General features: G+C 35.5%; 1 protein-coding gene, 1 non-coding gene and 1 pseudogene across 2 annotated transcripts; all 3 read right to left on the reverse strand.

Annotated features, from left to right (window-relative positions):
* Positions 1-11,259: 11,259 nt before the first annotated feature.
* LOC105644021 (L-type lectin-domain containing receptor kinase IV.2) lies at positions 11,260-13,261 on the reverse strand. The gene is given in 3 exon segments (XM_089722139.1): positions 11,260-12,036; positions 12,038-12,329; positions 12,393-13,261. Coding segments are annotated over 3 exon segments (1,938 nt in total).
* A 4,327-nt stretch (positions 13,262-17,588) lies between these two features.
* Positions 17,589-19,790, reverse strand: LOC149495996 (L-type lectin-domain containing receptor kinase SIT2 pseudogene; annotated as a pseudogene).
* Positions 19,791-22,621: 2,831 nt separating this feature from the next.
* LOC105629977 (L-type lectin-domain containing receptor kinase IV.2) lies at positions 22,622-25,421 on the reverse strand. The gene is made up of 2 exons (XR_016320765.1): positions 22,958-25,421; positions 22,622-22,850 (listed from the first exon to the last, which is right to left on the reverse strand). It is a non-coding gene; the product is annotated as an L-type lectin-domain containing receptor kinase IV.2 (transcript).
* Positions 25,422-26,847: the final 1,426 nt, after the last annotated feature.

A 26,847-nucleotide genomic window follows, 5' to 3' on the forward strand; every position in this document is an offset into this window, starting at 1 on the left:
TATTTATGTAAGCTCATATTAAATGTGGTGTATTGTTAATTGGGCCCAAACTATGGAATGTTGTAGCTAATAAATTGGGCCGAGATTTAATAAAATCTTGAGATTTATTTCCTACAAACATGGGCTGAATGTTTAATATTATATTGAGATAATAAATTTTTTGGTGTTTCAGGCTTACTACGGGCCTCGGGGGCCTTAAGCTTACCTGGGCCCTAGTGCCGGTCCGGCCCATGGAATTGGGTCGTGACAATTAGTAAAAAAAATATTCAACCACTTCAATTCTATAAAAAATAATGATAATTGATTAAATTATCCTGTAATTAATTCTTTATAACTAAAATAAAGAAAGTTTGGTGGAAATAAATTAATATTATGAAAATATTTAAAATAATTATTTTTAAAAAAATTATTTATACCTTTTTAATTATAATTAATGCTATAATTATATTTAATATTATATTATATTTTTTATTAAGTTAAAATAATAATTTATAATTTTTATTTACTATTTATTTTTGAAAAATAAAAAAAAAAATTTAATGCTAAACAGGTATTTAAACAAGCTTGGATATTTAAACTGTAATTGTAATTAAGTTCGGACGAGTTTAGGTAGTAAAAGTGAATTTCTAAGTTGATTCGTGTAACAGCCCAGCCCTTGTGTAATATTGTCCGCTTTGGGGCGTTACGTATCGCCGTCCCCCTCACGATTTTGTTTTCAGGCAGGCTTTGCAACCCACCCAAAAGGCCTTACACAAGTTCAAGACTGCCACCCTTTATGTACATTACTTCCACCTTGTGCTTAGCCGATGTGGGATTTGCCTAAGGTGTGACACACACCCCCCCTTGGGACTCAGCGTCCTCGCTGAGGTTTGCCCCACCACCGGCCAGAGGGACAAGGCTCGGCTCTGATACCAATTGTCATAGCCCTGACCTGGTTAGTATTGTCCGCTTTGGGGCGTTACGTATCGCCGTCCCCCTCACGGATTTGTCCCTCAGGCAGGCTTTGCAACCCACCCAAAAGCGCGCTAACCAAGTTAGAGACTACCCCTCTTATGTACAGGACCACCCCCTCGTACTTAACCGATGTGGGATTTGCCTAAGGTGTGCTGGCCTTGCCACATATTGAACTTGTGTAAGGCCTTTTGGGTGGGTTGCAAAGCCTGCCTGAAAACAAAACCGTGAGGGGGACGGCGATACGTAACGCCCCAAAGCGGACAATATTACACAAGGGCTGGGCTGTTACAAATTGGTATCAAAGCCGACCCTCGTTCCTCTGGCCGGTGGTGGGGCAAACCTCAGCGAGGACGCTGAGTCCCCAAGGGGGGTGTATGTGGCAAGGCCAGCACACCTTAGGCAAATCCCACATCGGTTAAGTACGAGGGGGTGTGTAACACCCCTTCCCGGTCCACCCGTTAACCCGAATGAACCGAGTCGAGATGCTACAAAACTGGTTGACTGTATGGTCTGACATGCTGAAAACATACTGTATATTGAATATAATAACATGCTGGTACTGTTTCCAAAAATAATGTAATTTATATTTACAAAACATGATACAAGTTTACAAAATGAAATGGGCCCAACTGTGTGCCCTGTACATGCCATAAAAAGAAAACAAAATGAGTTTCTACCCTGAAGACCGAGTCTTCTACAGATGAACTGCAGCAGTTGTACGCGGACTCTCTATGGACCAGTCTCAAAACCTGCGAGTTAGACAGGTAACTCGCTGAGCAAATAATGCTCAGTGGATATCTCAACAAATAAAGAAACAATTAAACACATACATATATAGAAAGAACCATGGAAACATATATGGCACATATAAGCTCACACGTTATGATACTTTCATGATATCTTGATTACCTTTTTGTACTGTTTATAATTCTGTATAATTCATGAAATGTTATGTCAAGATATCTGAATGGCTCCATAAGGTTATAGTGAAACCGAAGTGATAAGATAAACTGTATGAAACTGGGTGAAACTGTATGCTATAGGCCCCGAACCGGATTCGCCTATGCCAATATTGTCCGTTTTGGTGCCCCTAACCGGATTCGCACCGCACGGTTTAATCATATCCACTCAACGGCCTGTAGCCGGAGTTCCAAACTGTATGGGGAGCAGATCTGCTATTCTATGTCGCGACATAGCCTTATCTACATGGTTTCTACCTAACCTCAATGGAGCTTAAGATTAGCATGTCAACAATATAACACAATAGCACATAAATGGTTTCACAACGTCATCGTTCATCATATTGATTTGGTTTCACATCATATGAATGCTTGTATGTTGTTTTAATCCATGTTCTTATGTTGTATTTTTGTTGTAAAATGATTGGATGCATGCATGTTGAGCAAAGGAATGTGATTACATAGCAATTGAAAGGCAAAAGAGTGTCACAGCACAAGTCGCGACCGCGTATGTGAAAGTCGCGAGCGCGACTTGTGCATCCTGAGAGTCAGTGTGTTTCTGGCTGAAGTCGCGACCGCGCAGCACAAGTCGCGAGCGCGAGATGAAGTCGCGAGCGCGCTTGTGTGATTCGTGAGCGCGAGATGCGCACACTGAGAGTCAGAGAGCTTCTGGCCAAAGTCGCGACCGCGCATGTGATCCTCGCGAGCGCGAGTTGTGCCATTTGAGAGTCAGAGAGCTACCTGACTCAAGTCGCGAGCGCGCAATAGGAAATCGCGAGCGCGACTTGCTTTCCAGTATGCGCGAGCGCGCGACGTGATTCTGTGCAGTCTGTGTTCTTTTGGCCATAACTCTCAATAGCTAACTCCAAATTGAATGATTCAAAAGCCCATGTAAAGCTAACACAGAAAGGAACAAATAACTCTTCTATGACAATTCCTAATTCCATCATTGTATGGGTTCAAAATCAAGATGAAGTTGCTGGTAACATTTCCAGCAAACTCTGTTTCCGCTTCATATGTTCATCCCCTGTTTTCACATCATTTCCAGTACTTCCACCCAACAACAAGCAACATATCATCTCATTGGCAACACACCACACAATTTACATGCAAAGAAAATAGTAGACAACATGAGATATCAAACCTTGACGTCAAAAGGCTTGACCTCTGTTTCAGCTTCTCTTTTCTGCAACTTTGGAACTTTCTTCTCCTATACACAAGGATTCTCATAACTCATCTCCAATATAACTCAATTAAAGAGTGAATAACATATAGCTTCAAGGAATTCTACTTACTTGGAGTGGACTTAGTGCTTAACGTGCATGAAACTTGCAAGGAAACGGGAGGGAAAGTAAGAAGAGAATATGAAAATGGGAAAGTGAGCTGATAAGAACGGGTAGTCTCTAGAAGAAATGACTTGGCTGTGTAACATATCTACTTGGTACCTCAAGTGTACAAAGACACAACTAAATACCCACACTGTATGTTTGGCTGCAAACAAGGCCTAAACTTTTTCATGCAAATAAGTCCACTTATCATCTCATGCTACCCCAACCGGGTTTGGTTCAACCCAACTCACCCTTCCTCTATGAAATGACTCAACTCAACGCACTAGGATGTTACAATTCTCCCCTCCTAAATAAAAACTTCGTCCCGAAGTTTACCTGTTGTAAACAAATGCGGATATTGCTGTCGCATGGTTTCTTCTGATTCCCAAGTTGCTTCTTCTGTCTTATGATTCCTCCAAAGAACTTTCACCAATGCTATTTTCTTGTTCCGCAATTCTTTAGTTTCTCTGGCTAGGATCTGAACTGGTTCTTCTTCATAAGTGAGATCCGGCTGAATATCAATCTCTTTCGCTGATAATACATGTGAGGGATCTGATCTGTATCTCCTTAACATTGATACATGAAAGACATTATGAATTCGATCTAAGGTTGGAGGTAATGCTAGGCGATAGGCTAATGGTCCTACGCGTTCAACAATCTCGTATGGACCAATGAACCTAGGGCTAAGCTTACCCTTTTGTCCAAACCTTAAGATCTTTTTCCATGGTGAAACTTTCAGAAATACTTTATCCCCAACCGAATACTCAATATCCTTTCTCTTTAAATCAGTATAAGACTTCTGTCGATCACTTGCTTCTTTCAGCCGTTTTCTTATGATGTCCACTTTCTCTTCTGTGTCTCTAACCAAATCTGGACCCAAAATCTTCTTCTCACTAAGTTCTGTCCAACATACAGGTGTCCTGCATCTTCTACCATACAATGCTTCATATGGTGCCATCTTGATGCTCGATTGATAGCTGTTGTTATAGGCGAATTCCATGAGAGATACATATTTGTCCCAACTGCCTTCAAATTCAATAACACATGATCTCAACATGTCTTCCAGGATTTGAATTACTCTTTCTGACTGGCCATCTGTCTGCGGATGAAATGCAGTGCTGAAATGCAGTTTCGTTCCTAATGCTTCTTGAAGTTTACCCCAGAACTTCGATGTAAACCTTGGATCACGATCAGAGATAATGGATGATGGAACTCCATGTAGTCGAACTATCTCACTAACATAAATTTCTGCTAACTTGTCGAGAGAATAGTCCGTTTTGACTGGTAGAAAGTGAGCTGACTTGGTTAATCTGTCCACAATCACCCATACTGCATCATGCTTCCGCTGTGTCTGAGGTAAGCCAGTAACAAAATCCATCGTGATCTGATCCCATTTCCATGTTGGCACTATTATGGGATGAAGTAACCCGGATGGCAGTTGATGTTCTGCTTTTACTTGTTGACATGTTAAACATCTTGTTACAACATCTCCGATGTCTCTTTTCATGCCTGGCCACCAGTAGCCTTTCTTCAAATCTTGATACATCTTGGTGCTACCTGGATGCATTGTATATGGACTGTTATGAGCTTCATGCAGAATCTTTTGTCTGACCTCCCCTGTCTGTGGTACAACAATTCTATCTGCATAAAACAAAACTCCATTGTTATCCAATCTAAATTTCCCACCATGATCTGCCTGGACTTGTTTAACCCATAGGGCTATTTGTGCATCTTTCTTCTGTGCTTCTGCAACTTCCTGAAGCCAAGATGGTTGTACTTGCATCTGTGCGAGAATAGCTCCTTGCTGTTGTAACTCCATACGTATTCACATTAAGCTCAAAGCATACAAGGATTTCCGGCTAAGGGCATCAGCTACTACATTAGCTTTGCCCGGATGATAATTAATGACATAATCATAATTAGCCAGAATTTGCATCCACTTCCGTTGTCTTGAATTCAAGTCCTTCTGTGTTGGTAAGTACTTTAAACTCTGATGATCTGTGTAAATGTAACACTTTTCACCATACAGATAATGCCGCCATACTTTAAATGCTAGAACAATGGCTGCTAGTTCTAAATCATGGGTTGGATAATTCAATTCATGTGGCTTCAATTGTCTGGATACATAGGCCACCACTTTCCTATCTTGCATGAGCACACATCCTAACCCAGTATGAGAGGCATCACTGTAAATCTCAAAGTCTTTACCTGACACTGGCTGAGTTAACACTGGTGCTTCAGTCAACGTTCTCTTCAAAGTGTCAAAACTCTGCTGACATCTATTATCCCAATGGAATACAACCTCTTTCTTCAATAATCTTGTTAAAGGTGATGCAATGATGGAGAATCCCTTTACGAACCTTCTGTAATAACCGGCTAAACCCAGAAAACTTCAAACTTCTGTAACATTCCTGGGTGGTCTCCAATCAACAATAGCTTCAATCTTCTTAGGATCCACTCTGATACCCTCTGATGACACCACATGTCCTAAGAAAGAAACTTCTTCTAGCCAAAACTCACACTTACTGAGCTTAGCATACAGCTGTTTATCTCTCAAAGTCTGAAGTACAATCCGTAAATGTTTATCATGTTCTGCCCTGTCTCTGGAGTAGACCAAAATGTCATCTATAAACACCACCACAAACTGATCCAGGTATGAATGAAACACGCGGTTCATAAGATCCATGAAAACCGCTGGTGCATTTGTGAGACCGAATGGCATTACTAAAAATTCAAAGTGACCATATCGGGTCCTGAATGCAGTCTTGGAGATATCTTCTTCCTTTATCCGCAACTGGTGGTATCCTGATTTGAGGTCAATCTTAGAAAATATACCTGCACCTTTTAACTGATCAAACAAATCATCAATGCGAGGCAATGGATACTTATTTTTGATCGTCAGCTTATTCAGCTGTCTGTAATCAATGCACAATCTGAATGATCCATCTTTCTTCTTAACAAATAATACCGGTGCTCCCCAAGGTGATACACTGGGTCTGATAAAGCCTTTATCCAATAACTCCTGCAGCTGAATCTTTAACTCTTTTAACTCTGCTGGTGCCATTCTCTAAGGTGCAATAGATATTGGTGCTGCTCCAGGATAGACATCTATGGTAAACTCCACTTCCCTCCTTGGTGGTAACCCTGGTAACTCATTTGGAAATACATCTGAATAATCACATACTGTTGGTATATCTTCCACTTTCAACCTTTCTTTCTCTATTTGTAACGCACATACCAAGTATGCTTCACAACCCTTCTGAATTAATCTCTTTGCTGCCATGGCTGATATCACATTACTCAAAAACTCTCGCCACTTCCCGACTACTGTAATCTCTTCCCCTGCTGGTGTAGATAACGTCACCCTTTTCTTTGCACAATCAACTAAAGCATTATGTCGAGATAGCCAATCCATGCCCAGAATAACATCAAATTCTCTAAATGGCAACTCCATAAGATCTCCTGGAAATTCCTTTCCATGAATAACAATTGGACAGTTTTTGATCACTGTATGAGTTGTTACTACATCTCCTAATGGATTGGTAACCAACATACCCTGACCCACATGTGCAACCGCTAACCCTTTAACCCAAGGTTTAGGTACACTAATATATGAATGAGATGAGCCAGGATCAATTAAAGCATAAACTACATGCTCAAATAAAGAAAACTCACCAACTATAACATCTGGAGCTTCCTCATCTTCTCTGGCTCGCATGGCATAAACCCTGGCTGGACCCCTGGTCTCAGGCCTGTCCACAGTCTCTGACTGCTGTCTCTGCACTCCGGAAGCCTCACCTCTACCTCTACCTGCTATGAACTGGGTAGGAACTCTTGCCTTCTTCGGACAGTCTTTCTTCTGATGGTCTGATGCTCCGCATGTCCAACATTTACCGGTCACCAACCAACAATCTCCACCATGTCGTCTACCACAATGCTCACAAGGTGGATACGGATAACCGGCTGACTCTGCACCTCTACCGGTGCCTCTACCAGTTCCTCTGCTGAACCTCGAATACCACCGGCAGAACTAGCCACAACTGATGCTGCTGGTGCATGAACACCCCTAGCTATGCCTTGGCTAAAAGAAGGTCTAGAACCAGCTGAACTACTAGCACCTCTGAATCTCTTGCTTTCCGGCTGATAGGTACTCGGTGTACTCGGAGTCTGATCTCTTCTTTGCTGAGACCGCTGGCGTCTAGTACGCTGATTAGCCTGAATTCGCTCTATCTCCTGAGCTGCCTCTACCAAGGCTGAGAATTCTCTGAATCTGGAAGCTACCACTCCCATCTGAATCTCATCATTCAAGCCTTCTTGAAATTTCTTACACCTCTCGGCCTCTGTAGACACTATCTGCTTACCATACCTGCTAAGTCTAGTGAATTCTCTTTCATATTCGGCTACGGACATTCTGTTCTGTCGCAGGTATAAGAATTCCTTTCTTCTCGCATCTAGGTAAGCCTCTGTAATGAATTTCTTCTTGAATTCATCCAAGAAGAATTGCCAAGTACGCTGATCTGCTGTTACTCTCTGTTGCACAGTGGTCCACCATGTATATGCCTCCTCTATCAGCAATGAAGTGGCACAAACCAACTTGTCTTCTGCTGTACACTGCAATTGTTCTAGGACTCTTGATGTCCCATCTAACCAATACTCAGCAAGCTCTGGGCTATCATCTTTACTAGCTTTAAATTCCTTTGCACCGTATTTTCTAAGCTTCTCCAGTGGGGGCTTTCTCTCTCTTTCTACTATTACGGGTGCTTGAGGCATCACTCCTGCAATTTGTCTAAAAGTGTCTGCAAGTTGCTTTAACAGCACCTCTTGACCTGGTGCCACACCTTCCACTGGTCTAGCTTGACTTGGTACTACTGGAGCCTCACCCTCCACTGCTCTGGAGGCGTGTGACTCACTTTCTCCTTCTTGAGACATCCTCCTAAAATAATAACAACTGCTTAGTTCATCAGGGTAGTCATGGCATGTACATATACTGACTTATGCATTCAAGCCCGGGGAAATTAAACCTAGGGCTCTGATACCAAAATTTGTAACACCCCTTCCCGGTCCACCCGTTAACCCGAATGAACCGAGTCGAGATGCTACAAAACTGGTTGACTGTATGGTCTGACATGCTGAAAACATACTGTATATTGAATATAATAACATGCTGGTACTGTTTCCAAAAATAATGTAATTTATATTTACAAAACATGATACAAGTTTACAAAATGAAATGGGCCCAACTGTGTGCCCTGTACATGCCATAAAAAGAAAACAAAATGAGTTTCTACCCTGAAGACCGAGTCTTCTACAGATGAACTGCAGCAGTTGTACGCGGACTCTCTATGGACCAGTCTCAAAACCTGCGAGTTAGACAGGTAACTCGCTGAGCAAATAATGCTCAGTGGATATCTCAACAAATAAAGAAACAATTAAACACATACATATATAGAAAGAACCATGGAAACATATATGGCACATATAAGCTCACACGTTATGATACTTTCATGATATCTTGATTACCTTTTTGTACTGTTTATAATTCTGTATAATTCATGAAATGTTATGTCAAGATATCTGAATGGCTCCATAAGGTTATAGTGAAACCGAAGTGATAAGATAAACTGTATGAAACTGGGTGAAACTGTATGCTATAGGCCCCGAACCGGATTCGCCTATGCCAATATTGTCCGTTTTGGTGCCCCTAACCGGATTCGCACCGCACGGTTTAATCATATCCACTCAACGGCCTGTAGCCGGAGTTCCAAACTGTATGGGGAGCAGATCTGCTATTCTATGTCGCGACATAGCCTTATCTACATGGTTTCTACCTAACCTCAATGGAGCTTAAGATTAGCATGTCAACAATATAACACAATAGCACATAAATGGTTTCACAACGTCATCGTTCATCATATTGATTTGGTTTCACATCATATGAATGCTTGTATGTTGTTTTAATCCATGTTCTTATGTTGTATTTTTGTTGTAAAATGATTGGATGCATGCATGTTGAGCAAAGGAATGTGATTACATAGCAATTGAAAGGCAAAAGAGTGTCACAGCACAAGTCGCGACCGCGTATGTGAAAGTCGCGAGCGCGACTTGTGCATCCTGAGAGTCAGTGTGTTTCTGGCTGAAGTCGCGACCGCGCAGCACAAGTCGCGAGCGCGAGATGAAGTCGCGAGCGCGCTTGTGTGATTCGTGAGCGCGAGATGCGCACACTGAGAGTCAGAGAGCTTCTGGCCAAAGTCGCGACCGCGCATGTGATCCTCGCGAGCGCGAGTTGTGCCATTTGAGAGTCAGAGAGCTACCTGACTCAAGTCGCGAGCGCGCAATAGGAAATCGCGAGCGCGACTTGCTTTCCAGTATGCGCGAGCGCGCGACGTGATTCTGTGCAGTCTGTGTTCTTTTGGCCATAACTCTCAATAGCTAACTCCAAATTGAATGATTCAAAAGCCCATGTAAAGCTAACACAGAAAGGAACAAATAACTCTTCTATGACAATTCCTAATTCCATCATTGTATGGGTTCAAAATCAAGATGAAGTTGCTGGTAACATTTCCAGCAAACTCTGTTTCCGCTTCATATGTTCATCCCCTGTTTTCACATCATTTCCAGTACTTCCACCCAACAACAAGCAACATATCATCTCATTGGCAACACACCACACAATTTACATGCAAAGAAAATAGTAGACAACATGAGATATCAAACCTTGACGTCAAAAGGCTTGACCTCTGTTTCAGCTTCTCTTTTCTGCAACTTTGGAACTTTCTTCTCCTATACACAAGGATTCTCATAACTCATCTCCAATATAACTCAATTAAAGAGTGAATAACATATAGCTTCAAGGAATTCTACTTACTTGGAGTGGACTTAGTGCTTAACGTGCATGAAACTTGCAAGGAAACGGGAGGGAAAGTAAGAAGAGAATATGAAAATGGGAAAGTGAGCTGATAAGAACGGGTAGTCTCTAGAAGAAATGACTTGGCTGTGTAACATATCTACTTGGTACCTCAAGTGTACAAAGGCACAACTAAATACCCACACTGTATGTTTGGCTGCAAACAAGGCCTAAACTTTTTCATGCAAATAAGTCCACTTATCATCTCATGCTACCCCAACCGGGTTTGGTTCAACCCAACTCACCCTTCCTCTATGAAATGACTCAACTCAACGCACTAGGATGTTACAGGGTGGTCCTGTACATAAGAGGGGTAGTCTCTAACTTGGTTAGCGCGCTTTTGGGTGGGTTGCAAAGCCTGCCTGAGGGACAAATTCGTGAGGGGGACGGCGATACGTAACGCCCCAAAGCGGACAATACTAACCAGGTCAGGGCTATGACAATTCGAGTATGCAATTTATAATCGGATTCATGTACGAGTAGTGCATTTTTAGCAGGTATTCGACCTGTTACGATCCTCAGTAGTGGTGAAGTATTGGTGTACTGATTACATTATATATTTATAAACAAATATAAAAGTGGAATGATGATTACATTTATAAAGTTTTTTTAAGCACGTGACTAAACATAAGAAAAAAATATTAATTACATTCCATTACAATGCATTTTTCCGTTGCATTACATTTTTACCACAACTCCTTTTGTTTCCGTAAATAAACTTGTAGAAAAATATTTTTAATAATTTTTCATTATTTGGGGCGTTCAAAAAAATAAGTCAACGGAAAATATGCTCTTAATTATAGTGAGATTATGAATTTTAATATGTTAAATTGATATTTTTTACGTGGAAATTTTTGAGGTACTGAGAATAAAATTAAAATGAAACGTATTAATTAGAAATTTAGATTGGTATTAAATATTAAAAAAAAAATTCCGTTCATGGTTGGATATTCTGATGTCCTAGGCCCAGAGGAAATTTCAATGTATCTTTCGTTATTATGAATAAGAATTCCTTTTCATTTCTGTTCAATCTGTTTCAATAATTTTATTTCTGTTCAAACACATCAATGTTTTACCTCTTTCTCCTTAATATGTATATTGATCCGCAAAAGATCTAACGGCCGTTGATGAGAACTGAATTTATATCAGACAAGGAATAGGAAGCACCATCATTGGTAGACGCTACAAAAGAAATTGAATCTGTACATGCTATATAGCTACCTGAAACTAAACTGATATCAGGCAATGTAGCATTTCTATCCAAATACTGCAAAACTTGCCTCATTTTAGGCCTAGCTGCCGGGGAATGATGTGTACAAACCAAACCAAGTTTTAAAACCAACTCCATTTCTTCAACAACATAGTTACTTCCCAATCTTGGATCAACAGACTCGAGAATAACCTCTCTTTTCCAACAACTGAGTACCCAGTCGATCAAAACAACCTCGTTCTCTTGTCTTTCTTGCTCTACAGGTCTCCTTCCACAAGCTACTTCAAGCATAAAATTCCCAAATGCAAAAACATCACTACTAGTAGTAGGCTTGCCAGTTCTTATAAGCTCTGGGGCTAAATACCCTACCGTTCCTACTACACAAGTTGTTTGAGGATTTGATCCGTGATCATAAAACTTAGAAAGCCCAAAATCCCCTAATCTTCCATTAAGTTGAGAATCTAATAAAACATTACTTGCTTTAACATCTCTATGCAAAACAACTTGTTCCCATTCTTCGTGAAGGTATAGAAGAGCATATGCTACATCTTTTATGATTTGATATCGATGAATCCAATCAAGATTTTGTTTTCCATTGCTAAATAAGAACTTATCAAGACTTCCGTTAGGCATATAATCATAAACCAAAAAAAGCTCTCCTTTTCGCCGACAATAGCCTAAAAAGTCTAACCAAATTCCTATGCCTTAGCCTTCCTGTGCTTGCAATTTCAGCTACAAATTCCTTGACGCCTTGTTTAGAATCATGCGAAACTTTCTTGACTGCAACTTGTACATTATTTGAAGGTAATACTCCTTTATAAACCTTTCCAAAACCTCCACACCCGAGAAGATCTTTGTCATTAAAACCTTTAGTAGCTTTGTAAAGATCCTTATAGGAAATTCTTTGAGGACCATATTGTTGTTCCCAATCTTCGAGAACTTCTCCATATCTCTTCTTCCTCATTGCAAAGATAGTTGCTAATATACTTATGATAAACAAAACAGTTAGTGTCACTAATAGAAGTACAATTTTTAATTTTGATTTTCTTTCACGAGGAAGCTTGGGAAGCTTTGAAAGCTCTAGACTTGGCGCTTGCCCGCTATCGTTGAAGCTCCACCCAAGAATATAATGGTGACTTGCATAATTAGAACCAGTAGATGCAGAGAAACCAACATACATAGAATCCAAGAAAACTGAAGAAAGATCAATTCTTGTTGACAAAAGAGGCTTTTCTGGTTTCTTGATTGGTAATGGAGCTAGTGTTACATTAACTAGCTTCTCCATTTGATTATAGTCTATCCATACTTGAATTGGATCCCCACAGTTGAGTGCTAGGATGTTATTTTTGGCTTCATTTGGCAGCAAGTAGGAGGCAGCAGCTGATTCGATAGATGTCAAATTGTTAACATCAACTCCAACATGATTGTCATTGATATCTCCAAATTCCAGGTTCTTTACAGTATCTAATTCAATGGCAAGTAAATGATTGGATGGTAAGCCTATTGTAGAAGCGTTAAAAAGCCCAAGAAATTCAGTTGCTAGTGCTCCTTTGAATGGTGTAGATGGTGAGATAATAAAGGCAATGCCATGGCCGCCGCCACCTACTCCATTTAAAGGCTCAGGAACCATGGCAAACACAAAGTTGGTAGAAAAAGAGAAAGAATCTGAATTGTTATTGAATTGCAAAGGGAGATGAAAGAAAGAATGACCTATTTGTCGGCGTGAAGTGTTTGTTAGCTCTAGCAAACCATTAGGAAGGACTTTGGCGATACCATTGAGACTTAGATTGGCTTTGATAAAGCCATCATTGTAGATGAATTGTGTTATCCCTTCTGATAAGGCCGAGAATTTGGAGCAAACAAGAAAAGCTAGCAAAATGATAAGTAATTTAACCAATTTTGCCATTGAAGAAAGTAAAAGAAGGAATTATGTTGTTATCTAGCCTGTTTACTTACATCAGGATATCTTAAAGACCAAGAGACCCCAAGCCTCTTGTTCATTGTAAATTCAACGAACCAGCAGGCTACCCAGAAGTCAAGGTTAGAACAGTTTTAGCTAATTAGTTTTTTAAAACGCGTGCCTTGCATGACCCACCGTCCAATAAAAAGTTGTTTTATGATTGATTAATTTTTATAAGCATAATAATAAACCTCATAATTCTCTATATATGAAATAATAAAAATTAGATGCTCGAAGCCTTCAACACAATAGTTATACAGTCTTCATCCTTCCTTCACTGCACATCTATCAAATATTGGCATGTTACAGGTTAAATGCAATCTCCTTTTGTTTACCATCTATATTACACTGATTTCATTCTCTTTTTTTCTCATTTGTCAAAATGATAGAACAATCTTAAACCCGCAAAACTATCATCCATAGCATCAATCAAAATACTAAATTAGCTCAATGAATAGTGTCAAAATGACCGATGTTGTTTGGTGGGAATAGCCAATCCTCCCGCTACTTAGGTGCATTAGCTTTTTTACATAAATAGTATACCGTACAAAGTCTTAATCCCAACGTTCTCTTTATCAGAATCACATGATGAGTAATCATCATATACAATAACATACAAATACTCACTAAAAGCAAAATTCAAATCCCTTTCCCCAATTTAAAAAAAAAAAAAAAAAAGAAGAAAAAAACTGAAAAAAGACACTGAATAGAGAAAAAAGATTATTATAAAGAGATTATAAAAAACCAAAAAAAAAAATAAATAAATAAAAGGATAGGATAGGGTTGCTCATTTAAACATAACCTTTTAAATTCAAAATATATATTGTTTTGTTGTGGATAATTTGTAAACAAATTAAATCATAGTAAAATAAAATAAAATTTAAAAAAATCTAAATTTATAAAAAAAGATAAATAAGAATTTAAACGCAGAGAGAGAGCATCTTGTACTTATTTTTACTTCAACATTATATATCGTTAATTTATCACTAAATACCGAAAAGAAAATTTTATCGGTAAATGCTAATTTTCTTGTAGTGTTTAAAATTTTATGAAAAAAATTTATATAAAACAATAAATAGGTAATTGAGGAGTTATAATTATAATTTAAAATATTAAAATTGCATTAAAAATTGTAAATGGATTGTGATTTAGGGGACCATAACTTTAGTGTCCTTTTTGGTGATAAAATAATTTGCAAGAATAACATCAAAGCTGAATTTGTGAATAAATTAGGATAATTAACAAGTAGTTTTTTCTTAGGCTGCACAGAAAATACACGCGATAGACTATTGACTTGTGATACAAAGTGGCGTTATTAAATCCGGCTCAGATATTGACCTGGTTAAATAATTAAGTGAATGAGTAATTGGTTTAATCAATGAGTCAATAGTTCAATCGCTGGATCATAAAAATATTAATAATATATATTAATTAAATAATTATAAATTGAAAAATATTAAAAATCAGTGTAGGTCAATCGGGTTTCGCGGATTGGCTAATTCAACCATAGGTTAGCTGATTCATGGGTTCTTCGTATTGACCTGTGGAATTTAATAACTATGATACTATCTAGTTATTTATGGTGGACTTTAAATGTGGAGTTTTTGAAACAATCTTTATTCACATAAAGAAGATCAATATGTAGGTGGACATGAATTTTAGGGTGTTTGCTCTATTTCAATCCATTAATAAGAGTATGAAAGTTATAAATGAATTCAAAATAGATAAGAAAAGTCAAATTATTTCTCATATCTAATACGGATAATTAGAGTACAAGTATGTAAGTCTTTGGATATATGTTATCCATCACCCGCTATATTAAATAGATCTGGTCATAGTACTCATTATATATTACCCATCATTAATAAAATTTTAAATAATTTTGGATTTGAATAATTTAAAATTTATGAATATTATTTTAGCTGAATTTTGAAATGAGTATGTACAATAAAATTTTGAATGGACTCAAATACGAGTATTAAAATAGAAAATGAGTATGAATAACCTGATGTTGCATATTAGAACTCATTAAAGCCCGACTTGCATCATTATGCTCGATAAAAGGACACTTTCATCCTTAGTTGTACCTTTAAAAAAATGAAAAAAGAAAAAAGCATTAGCTTTTCCAAGCTAATTAGGATATACTCGGCAAAATTAATTTTTTTTGTAACTATTAGTTGTTTTAGTAGCATTTAACTATTAACTGTTAGCTTAACTATTTGAAGAGATTTTTATAAACTAAAAGCTAAATGTTACATAGGTTATATTTTGATTAAAAAATTATTTTAATATTTAAAAACTAATTTAAACGCTATATTACCGAACACTATGATAAATAGATATAATCTTAAAAGTTATATAAAAAGATATTGCCAAACCAGTTTAGTCTTAGCTTTTTTCCCACGCTACAAATACACACTCACGTGTAGACTCTTGACTTGTGATCAATGGCGATGGGAGGATACCCGGGTTGGCTAACAATTTTTTTTAAGATTTATACCTAGAAAATAGTGAAAATTTTTAATTTTACTCTTAAATTATATATTTTTTAATTTTATTTTATTGTTTTGCCCCTCACCGTTAACTCCTTCTCATGATTGTACGTCAATGAAAAGAACAAGAAAAAGCATTAGCTTCTTAAGCTAATGTGTCAACGTTTTCCACACGCTGCGCGGGAAATATACGCTCTTATAGACCATTGAGTTATGAAAACTGAGTACTGTATGTCTAGCTATTTACGGTGGACTTAACTGTGGAGTTTTTGAAATAAATTTCTTATCCTCGCTTTTAGATTAGAATAATATTTAAATAAAACCTTTGCAACAGTGATAATTTTAGATTTTAAATCACTTGATCTTATAAATAAAATTCGTATAGAAATGAAATTTATTTCTATTAATCCAACCATTTATTGTTAAATATGAAATATTTTAAAAATGAGAAATAACGAATTTGATGGTTTAAACCATTGATTGTTTTATTTATTATAATATACAAATTTAATAATAAAAAGTCTGAATTTTGATATTTTTTTAATTTTAGCAAATATTTTTAATTTTGTCCGTCAATAGATTCCACATCGAAAATTATGAAAAAATAAAAATGTGAATGATAAAAAGAAATTGTGTTTGGTAAAATGAAATATAAGTTCAATTTTTTATCCAAGTTTTGAATTAAACCAATGAATTTAAAATTTAAGAATTAATATTTAGTGAAAGTATATAATTTTACAATATAAAACATACATAAACACATTCATTTTAAGAATTAAAATTATTAAAATTTAATAACTTTTTTCCACTCTCTATACATAAAACACAACTCCCATTTTATCATCACCATTCACAAGCTATATATATATATATATATATATATATATATTGCGAGCTTTGTATGGAGACCAAATTGACAAATATAGTAAATTCAAGGTATCAATTTATAAAATTAAAAATATTCGCCAAAATTGAAAACAAACATTAAAGTTCTAAGTTTTTTTTATGATTCAACCTTTATTATATGATAATGTGGCTCTATATTGGAGACGTGTATGATCCACTAACTGTCACATTAGTGAGCTTCTAACAATTCCTCCATGCGGCCATAACTGTTAATTAAATATTCAGGATTACGATTAATAAAGTTTAAAAAAATTACTTAAATATTCTTTTTAATAAAGTCAAGTAAATTGCAGCTAACGAAATCCTTTTTCTCTCTCTCTCTCTCTCTCTCGGTGTGTAAGTTAAAGGTTCAAATCCCTGAATTTCCGTCTAATTGTTTCATGCGAATGTCATGCCTAATTACAAGAGATGGCTAACACGGTCAGGTCACTGAATTCTTCACCGAAAAAGGGCTGTTCAAAAAAATTTTTTTTTCCCTGATTCCAAGCAGTTTAGCCAAATGCATTACTGCTTCCGTTCCATAATACTTGTCACATTTGAGAAAATAGCTTGTTCCAAAATACTTGTTGTATTTGGTTTCAATGAGTAATAAATATTTTTTTTCCATATTTTTGTATATGATCAATAATTTTTATTTCAATTTGATGATTTTCTTAGAGAATTAGTATTAAATTAAGGGTAATATAGTGAATTTACTCAATAATTTATTGTAATTTAGACAAATTTAATAATTTTCTTAAGGAACGTGAAATTCCAAATGTGACAAATATTATGAAAAATAGATAATAATTGTGTTACACATTTTCAAAGTAATAAAGCTGCACAAACAGGTTATTGTGAGAGAAATGAGATTAAGCCTTTGCAATAAATGAATTTTATGAAATCTATTTATCCTTGATGAGTAATATATTATATACTGAGTAGACAACAGAAAAACATTTCCCTTTTCTTTCTTTTTTTTTTTTTTATTTTTATTTTTTAACTAAGAGGAATAACATTACACAGGACAAATCCTATGTTGTGTCAGACCAAGACAATTATTCAGGATAAGACGGGAATGGTACGAATACTGATGGAGGAAAAATTACCAAGAGACAAACTATAACCAATAGATAATCGGTAAACCGATATCTGGCATTGTAACATTTCCATCCAAATAATGCAAAACTTGCCTTATTGTAGGCCTTGCTGCTGGGGAATAATGTGTACAAACCAAACCGAGTTTTAGAACCATCTCCATTTCTTCAACCACATACTTACTTTCCAATCTTGGATCAACAGTCTCAAGAATAACCTCTCTTTTCCAACAATCCAGTACCCAGTCGGTCAAAAGTACCTCGTTGGCCGGTCTTTCTTGCTCGAGTGGCCTCCTTCCACAAGCTACTTCAAGCATAAAAATCCCAAATGCAAAAACATCACTGCCAGTAGTAGGCTTGCCAGTTCTTGCAAGTTCTGGTGCCAAATATCCAACAGTTCCAACTACACAAGTTGTTCGCGCATTTAATCCCTGATCACAAAACTTACAGTGTCCAAAATCCCCTAATCTTCCATTCAGATCAGAATCTAATAAAACATTGCTTGCTTTAACATCTCTGTGTAAAACTACTTGTTCCCATTCTTCATGAAGGTAAAGTAGGGCGGATGCTACATCTTTTATGATTTGAAATCGACGATTCCAATCAAGAGTTGGTTTTTCATCGCCAAATAAAAACTTGTCAAGACTACCATTAGGCATATAATCATAAACCAAGAAAAGTTCTCCTTTTCGCGGACAACAGCCTAAAAGTCTAACCAAGTTCCTATGCCTTAGCCTTCCTGTGCTTGCAATTTCAGCTACAAATTCCTTCATACCTTGTTTAGAATCATGCGAAACTTTCTTGACTGCAACTTGTACATTATTTGAAGGTAATACTCCTTTATAAACCTTTCCAAAACCTCCCCTTCCGAGAAGCTGTTTGTCTTTAAAACCTTTAGTAGCTTTATAAAGATCCTTATAGGAAATTCTTTGAGGACCATATTGTTGTTCCCAATCTTCAGGAATTTCTCCATATCTCTTCTTCCGCATTACAAATATAGTTGCTAATATAATTATGATAAACAACATAATTGGTGTCACTAATAGAAGCACAATTTTTAATTTTGATTTTCTTTCGTGAGGAAGCTTAGGAAGCTTTGAAAGATCAAGACTTTCCACTTGCCCACTATTGTTGAAGCTCCATCCAAGAATATAATGGTGACTTGCATAATTAGCACCAGTAGATGCAGAGAAACCAACATACATAGAATCCAGGAAAACTAGAGAAAGATCAATTCTTGTTGACAAAAGAGGCTTTTCTGGTTTCTTGATTGGTACTGGAGCTAGTGTTACATTCAGTAGCTTCTCCATTTGATCGTAGTCTATCCACACTTGTATTGGATCCCCACTTTTAAGTTCTAAGCTTTTGTTTTTCGCTTCATTTGGTGGGAAGTAGGATGCAGGTGCTGATTCATTAGATGTCAAATCGTTAACATCTACTCCAACATGATTGTCATTGATGTCTCCAAATTCAGGATTCTGCACAGTGTCTAATTCAACGGCAAGTAAATGGTTGGAATGCAAGCCTATTGTAGTAGAGTTTAAAAGTCCAAGACATTGACTTATTGCTCCTTTGAATTCTATAGACGGTGAGATAGTAAAGGCAATGCCATGGCCAGGCTCACCTGGAGGCAAAGACTCCGGAACCATGGCAAACACAAAGTGCATAGAAAATGAGAACGAAGGCTTGAAATTGTTATTGAATTGCAACGGGAATTGGAAGAAAGCATGACCTGTTTGCTGGTATGAGATGTTTGTTAGCTCTAACAAACCATTAGGAAGGACTTTTGCAATACCACTGAGACTTAGATTGGCTGTAGTGAAGCCATTATTGTAGATGAATTGTTTTGTCTGTTGAGCAAAGGCCAAGAATTCAGAGCAAACAAGAAAAGCTAGCAAAATAAAAAGTAACTGAACCAATTTTGCCATTGAAGAAAAGAGAAAGAAGAAGGAATGATGCATTTAATCATAAACGTATTATAATTCAAAGGTTAATGAATTAATGGTACCAACTGGTCATTATGACTCGAGTGTGGAGATACATGCAGATAAAAAAAAGGAAAAATTATTATTTAGTCCCTCAGGTTTTAAATAATTATCTAAGTAATCCCTGACGTTTAATATAATATATAACTAGTTCCCGATATTTTACTCCGTTTAATTAAAAGGTCACTCCGTCTAAAAATTTGGTGTTTTGCCATTAATTGAAAACTATATATATATATATATATATATATATATATATTGTGAGCCTTGTATGGAGACCAAAAAAGGTATCAATTGATAAAATTAAAAATATTGGCCAAAATTGAAAACAAACGTTAAAGTTCTAAGTCTTTTTATCATTAAACCTTTATTATATGATAATGTGGCTCTATGGTGGAGACGTGCATGATCCGCTAACTGTCACATTAGTGAGCTTCTAACAATTCCTCCATTAGGCTATAATTGTTAATTAAATATTCAGGATTACAATTAATAAAGTTGAAAAAATTACTTAAATATTGTTTTTAATAAAGTCAAGTCAACTGCAGCTAACTAAATCCTTTTTCTCTCTCTCTCTTCGTCTCTCTCTCTTGGTGTGTGAGTTAAAGGTTCAAATCCCTGAATTTCCGTCTAATTGTTTCATGCGAATGTCATGCCTAATTACTAGAGACGGCTAACACAGTCAGGTCACTGAATTATTCACCGAAAAAGGGCTGTTCAAAAAAATTTTTTTTTTTCTGATACCAAGCGTTTTAGCCAAATGCATTATTAACTCTGTTCCATAATACTTGTCATATTTGAGAAAATAACTTGGTCCAGAATACTTGTTGTATTAATGAGTAATAAATGTTTTTTTTCATATTTTTGACCAATAATTTTTATTTTAATTTGATGATTTTCTTGGAGAATGAGTATTAAATTAAGGATAATATAGTGAATTTACTCAATAATTTATTATAATTTAGATAAATTTAATAATTTTCTTAAGAAACGTAAAATTCTAAATGTGGCAAGTATTATGAAACATAGGTAATAACTGTATTACACATTTTCAAAGTAATAAAGCTGCACAAATAGGTTATTGTGACAGAAATGAGATTAAACCTTTACAATAAATGAATTTTATGAAATCTAATTATACTTGACGAGTAATATATTATATACTGAGTAGACAACAGAAAAACATTTCCCTTTTTTTTTCTTTTTTTTTTTTTTTTAACTAAGAGGAATAACATTACACAGGACAAATCCTACGTTGTGTCAGACCAAGACAATTTTTCAGGATAAGACGGGACAGGTTAATGAATTGATGGTACCAACTGGTCATTGTTACTTGTTGATGATGGTGGGGACAAGATGCTTTATTCAGCCAGTAATGTGAAAGTGGATGTTCTGTTCATTTGCATGAAGTTCCATGAGAGTTCTCTTAAATTCTTCTTTTCTTTTCAATATTATAAGTGACAAGCTGAAATGTAGTTATGCAAGTTAAATGAATCTTCTTTTTTATTATTATCTTCTTTAAAGATTCATTTAACTTACATAAAACATTTCAGCTTGTCACTTATAATATTGTTTACTATTCAAGATATTTGCGAAAGAAATGAAGAGATGTCAGTATCAAAATCAGCAAACTCCAAATTCTCAATTAAATTCTTGATCATTTCACTCATTTAACATATAAACAATATAAATCAATTGTCTAAACATATAAGGAATATAAAAATAAATAAAAATTATTGAAATATATATTATTCACGAGAAACTAAAAATATAACTAACAACCTAATACACTAACGGTAAAAGGCCAAATCATTAAAAATACTCCAAATATTAAAGGTAGTTTTAATTGTACCATAAATTCAATTTTCTCCTTCTACTACCCTCAACTTCAATTTTAGTTAGGACAGCACCTTAGTTTCAAATTGTACCCAATTTAATATGGGAAAAATAATTATTTCGTCCATGAGGTTTGCCATAATTATTTAAGTAGTCTCCGACATTTATACAAATATTTATAACATCCCTGGGTTTACTTCCATCTTATTAATTGGTCTTTCAGTAAAAAAAAAAAAAAAAACTTTTTCCGTTAATTTTGAAAGAAAAAGACAAAATTATCTTTTATAAGTTTTCATTATTTCGTCTCTGAGGTTTGCCATAATTATTTAAGTAGTCCCTGACATTTATATAAATATTTATAACATCTCTGAAGTTCACATCTGTAATATTATTTGATCCTTTCGTCCAAAAAACACACTTTTTACTGTTAATTTTTAATAGAATGACCAAACTACCCTAAATCTTCTAATTAACATATCCTCCATTTCAACTACCCTAAGTCCTCTAATTTTACCCAAAATTTAGAAATTTTAATCTAAATTTTGGGTAAATTTCTAAATTTCTAATCTACTTGTCTTTATATATATATATTTTTTTATTTAAATTAAGATTTATAGTCTTTGAATATGAACGAAAGAATTCTAAAAAAAAAAAAAATACTGATTTGGGAAAAAAAAAGGGGGTAAAGCAATTTTTAGTGAAGAAAAAGCAAAACACTGTTGAGGGGAAAAAAGTAATACAATTCTTAATTGGGGAAGAAAAATCATGTTATCGTTACGGAATGCATGGTAATAAAATATTTAATTTTGAGTCAATTAAATATGGCTTATTAGTCTTTCTACTTTAGAAAAGACGGCTAACATATATAGGTTCATTGTATGGTTCACAAAATAAAATACTCTTAAAATTTAAATTTTAGTTAGCACCATTTCCACTAAAATTGAGTTCAAAGTGGTTAATTATTCTTTTCTTTTTCCAAGCATTTTTTGCCAAATGTAAGAACAAGAAGAATTGATCGACAAATGGGAATTGATGATTTATATACAATCAGAAAACAGAAGTTGATTTCTTCAACAATACATGCATATTGATCATCTGAATTAACTTTCCACTATTAATAAAATAAAATTATCCATAAATTACATGGCAAATTTCTAGCTACATAAGTATATTTTCCCCTTTGCTTTCTTACTGCTCTGGCTGCTCATCACTATCAGTAGTCTCAATGAGGCCAAACATTCTGTTCAAACATGTAGGCAAAAAAGTTAACAGAACCCCATAAATAGTGGGAAAACAAAAATTTAAGAAATAATCTTCGAATATGTAAGTCAAAAACAATGCTTTTACCTCATTAATTACAAAATATTCAACAGCCACTGATGAGAACTGAATCTATATCAGACAAGGAATAGGAAGCACCATCATTTGTAGATGTTACGAAAGAAATTGAAGCTGTAGATGCTGTGTAGCTACGTGAAACTAAATCTATATCAGGAAATGTAGCATTTCCATCCAATTGCTGTAAAACTTGCCTCATTGTAGGTCTGGCTGCTGGTGAATAATGTGTACAAACCAAAGCAAGTTTTAGAACCATCTCCATTTCTTCAACCACATAGTTATTTTCCAATCTTGGATCAACAGTCTCAAGAATAACCTCTCTTTTCCAACTATCCAGTACCCAATCGATCAAAACTACCTCGTTGGCCGGTCTTTCTGGCTCTACTGGTCTCCTTCCACAAGCTACTTCAAGCATAAAAATCCCAAATGCATAAACATCACTACTAGTAGTAGGTTTGCCAGTTGTTGTGAGCTCTGGTGCTAAATATCCCACAGTTCCTACTAAACGAGTTGTTTGAGGATTTGATCCGTGATCGTAAAACTTAGTAAGTCCAAAATCCCCTAATCTTCCATTAAATTCAGAATCTAATAAAACATTACTTGCTTTAACATCTCTATGTAAAACTACTTGTTCCCATTCTTCATGGAGGTAAACAAGAGCAGATGCTACGCCTTTTATGATTCGATATCGATGAAGCCAATCAAGACTTGGTTTTTCATCGCTGAATAAGAACTTATCGAGACTCCCATTAGGCATATAATCATAAACCAATAAAAGCTCTTGTTTTCGCCGGCAATAGCCTAAAAGTCTAACCAAATTCCTATGCCTAAGCCTTCCTGTGCTAGCAATTTCAGCTACAAATTCTTTCATGCCTTGTTTAGAATCATGCGAAACTTTCTTGACTGCAACTTCTATATTATTTGTAGGTAATACTCCTTTATAAACCTTTCCAAAACCTCCACAGCCAAGAAGCTCCTTGTTTTTAAAACCTTTTGTAGCTCTATAGAGGTCCTTATAGGAAAATCTCTGGGGACCATATTGTTGTTCCCAATCTTCACGAATTTCACCATATCTCTTCTTCCTTATTATAAAGATAGTTGCTAACATAGCTACAATAAACAGCATAATTAGCGTCACCAACGGAACCACAATGCTTAATTTTAATTTACCCTTAGGAAGCTTAGGAAGCTTAGGAAGCTTTGAAAGATCAAGACTTTGTGCTTGCCCACTGTTGTTGAAGCTCCATCCAAGAATGTAATGGTGACTCGCAACAGAACCAGTAGATGCAGAGAAACCAACATACATAGAATCCAAGAAAACTGAAGAAAGATCGATTCTTGTAGACAAAAGAGGCTTTTCTGGTTTCTTGATTGGTGTTGGAGCAAGTGTTACATTCAGTAGCTTCTCCATTTGACCATATTCTATCCACACTTGAATTTGATCCCCACTTTTAAGTTTCAAGCTTTGGTTTTTTGCTTCATTTTGCGAAAAGTAGGAGGCAGGAGCTGATTCATTAGACTTTAGATCATTTAAATCTACTCCAACTTGATTTCCATCGATTTCTTGAAATTCAGCATTCCTTACAGTATCAAATTCCACGGCAAGTAAATGATTGGAAGGCAAGCCTATTGTAGTAGAGTTAAAAAGTCCAAGATATTGAGTTGCGGTTGCTCCTTTAAACACTACTGATGGTGAGATAGCGAAGGCAAAGCCATGGCCATCGTTATCATGCGACGCTGGTACTATAGCAAACACAAAAGTCGTAGAGAATGATAGAGATGAAGAAGAATTTTTAGACGCAGATTTGTTGAAATGAAATGGAAATGGAAAAAAAGCATGACCTATCTGTTGGTGGGAAGTGTTTGTTAGCTCTAACAGACCACTTGGATGGATTTTTGCTGCCCCATTTAGACTTAGATTTGCGTCTCTGAAGCCATTGTAGATGAAATGGGTTGCTTCTTGAGCTAAGGAAGAAGACTGTTCTGTGCATACAAAAAGAGCTAGCAAAATCTGAAGTGATTTAACCAATTTGGCCATTGAAGAAAAGAAAACGGAGAAGGAATGATGTTGCTACGTGCCTTAATTAATAACGGTCCATATAAATGGGAATGGCTATTGTTTGAACGAGTCAGTTAAAAGTGTAATAAACTATCAATATGACAAGATAAATAATTCTTTAGACAATTTTCTAAACAAGTCTAAGGTGATTAGTGAATGAATATAGAGGATGAATAGGCACATCTATCATTTCTGAAAACAATTTTAGAACAAATCCACTGAAACAAAAATCAATTATTTAGCTAGAAAGTGCAACTTGTTTTTAATAAAGAAAAAGTATTGAGTTGGAAAAAGCTCAAAGATGAGGTGCTCAAAGTTGGGGCTTGGTAAGTGGAAATGTGACAAAAAGATACTAATGAGAGAGATGGGTTGTGACACACTCTGCACCTTCACATAAAGGAGTCGAACCCTGAAACAAAATGGCCCGATATGGTGAACACTCAATAGTTGGGAGAGAGACAGAGATGAAGTAGAAATGTTGAGGATCTAATGGCTTGGATTTCAGAAACAGATGAGAGTGTGCAAAATGTGAATGCGTAGTCCAAAGAGCCGATGGGTGGATCATGAATGCTCATGTTTCTCTTTGGAAGGACAATGATTCAATTATTTGATGAATCTCCATAGATAATGTATATATCTTTGTATTTAGTGCTTTCTTTTTTCAAATCTTCCCCTTTTCCCCTTTCTATAACATGAGATACATATAAAACTCTAATATGAGGAGAGAATATTTGGTTAATTTTTTAAATATGAGTGATGTGAAAGCACTTATATTTAAATTCTTTCAACCAACAAAGCTTTTATCAATTTGATAAATTAAAGTAAAAGCACTTATGTGAAAGCACTGATACTGTCTCTACATATGATCCTGTCTCCAGAGATGATGTTGATCCAGTCGGAGATATACGTCTTTTTGATGCTCAGCCGATTGAGGATCAGTCACAGGATCTTTAGATCTTTGTATTAAGCTATAGTAAAACATAATATTTTGCTTTCATAAAACAAAACACAGTATTAAACATAATACTATTTTCATACATTTGAGACTTACATTTGTTTGTATTTAATGTTATGACTCATGTTTGTTTATGTTTAATATTATGTAAACATGAGCTTATTTACATACTTACTTGTCTACAATTTGAATGTATTTTTACAGGTAATTTGAAACAGGTTGTTTATTTGAAAAAACAAAAAAAAAAAAAAATTAAATTTCAGCAAATTTTACCTGACGGAAACATAATTTTGAAAATAATAATTAAATATTTTACAGATGATATACTGACCTTTATCAATCCAATTATCGACGAAATATCGACCTTTATCGACTTACCAACCATTTACCCAACAAAATATTAAAAGATTAACCACCAAATTACCGACACATTTTTTTTTTATAACAAATTTTTTACCAACAAGGTAATTGCTGACCATATATTTTTGTCGGCATTCCGTCAGTAATTTAAATTACCCATCAAATTATTCATTTTACCGATGGATAATAACCTAAATTTTTGTAGTGAATTTCTAATCTTATAAGTAAAATTCACTTGGAAATATAGTTCATTTTCGCTAATCTAATGGCATGTTGATAAGTTTTAATTAATCATTAGTTGTCTTTAAATAAAGTAACATTCAAATGTAGAAACTGCTCATTTGATATGAATCAGTTAACACAAGTAGTAAAGAAAAGAGGAAATTATATTTGTGGGATCTTTAATTTTTTTATTTTAATATTTCATGAAAAGAAATTGTAATTTAGTGTTTGAACTTATAATTTTTGTACAAATAAATACATTGAATCGGAATTTTTCATTGAAAAATCAAAATGAACATTTTA

The sequence above is a fragment of the Jatropha curcas genome, chromosome 5, assembly GCF_041381405.1.
Source record: "Jatropha curcas cultivar XTBG-Jc1 chromosome 5, XTBG_Jcur_1.0, whole genome shotgun sequence".
Classification (NCBI taxonomy): domain Eukaryota; kingdom Viridiplantae; phylum Streptophyta; class Magnoliopsida; order Malpighiales; family Euphorbiaceae; genus Jatropha; species Jatropha curcas.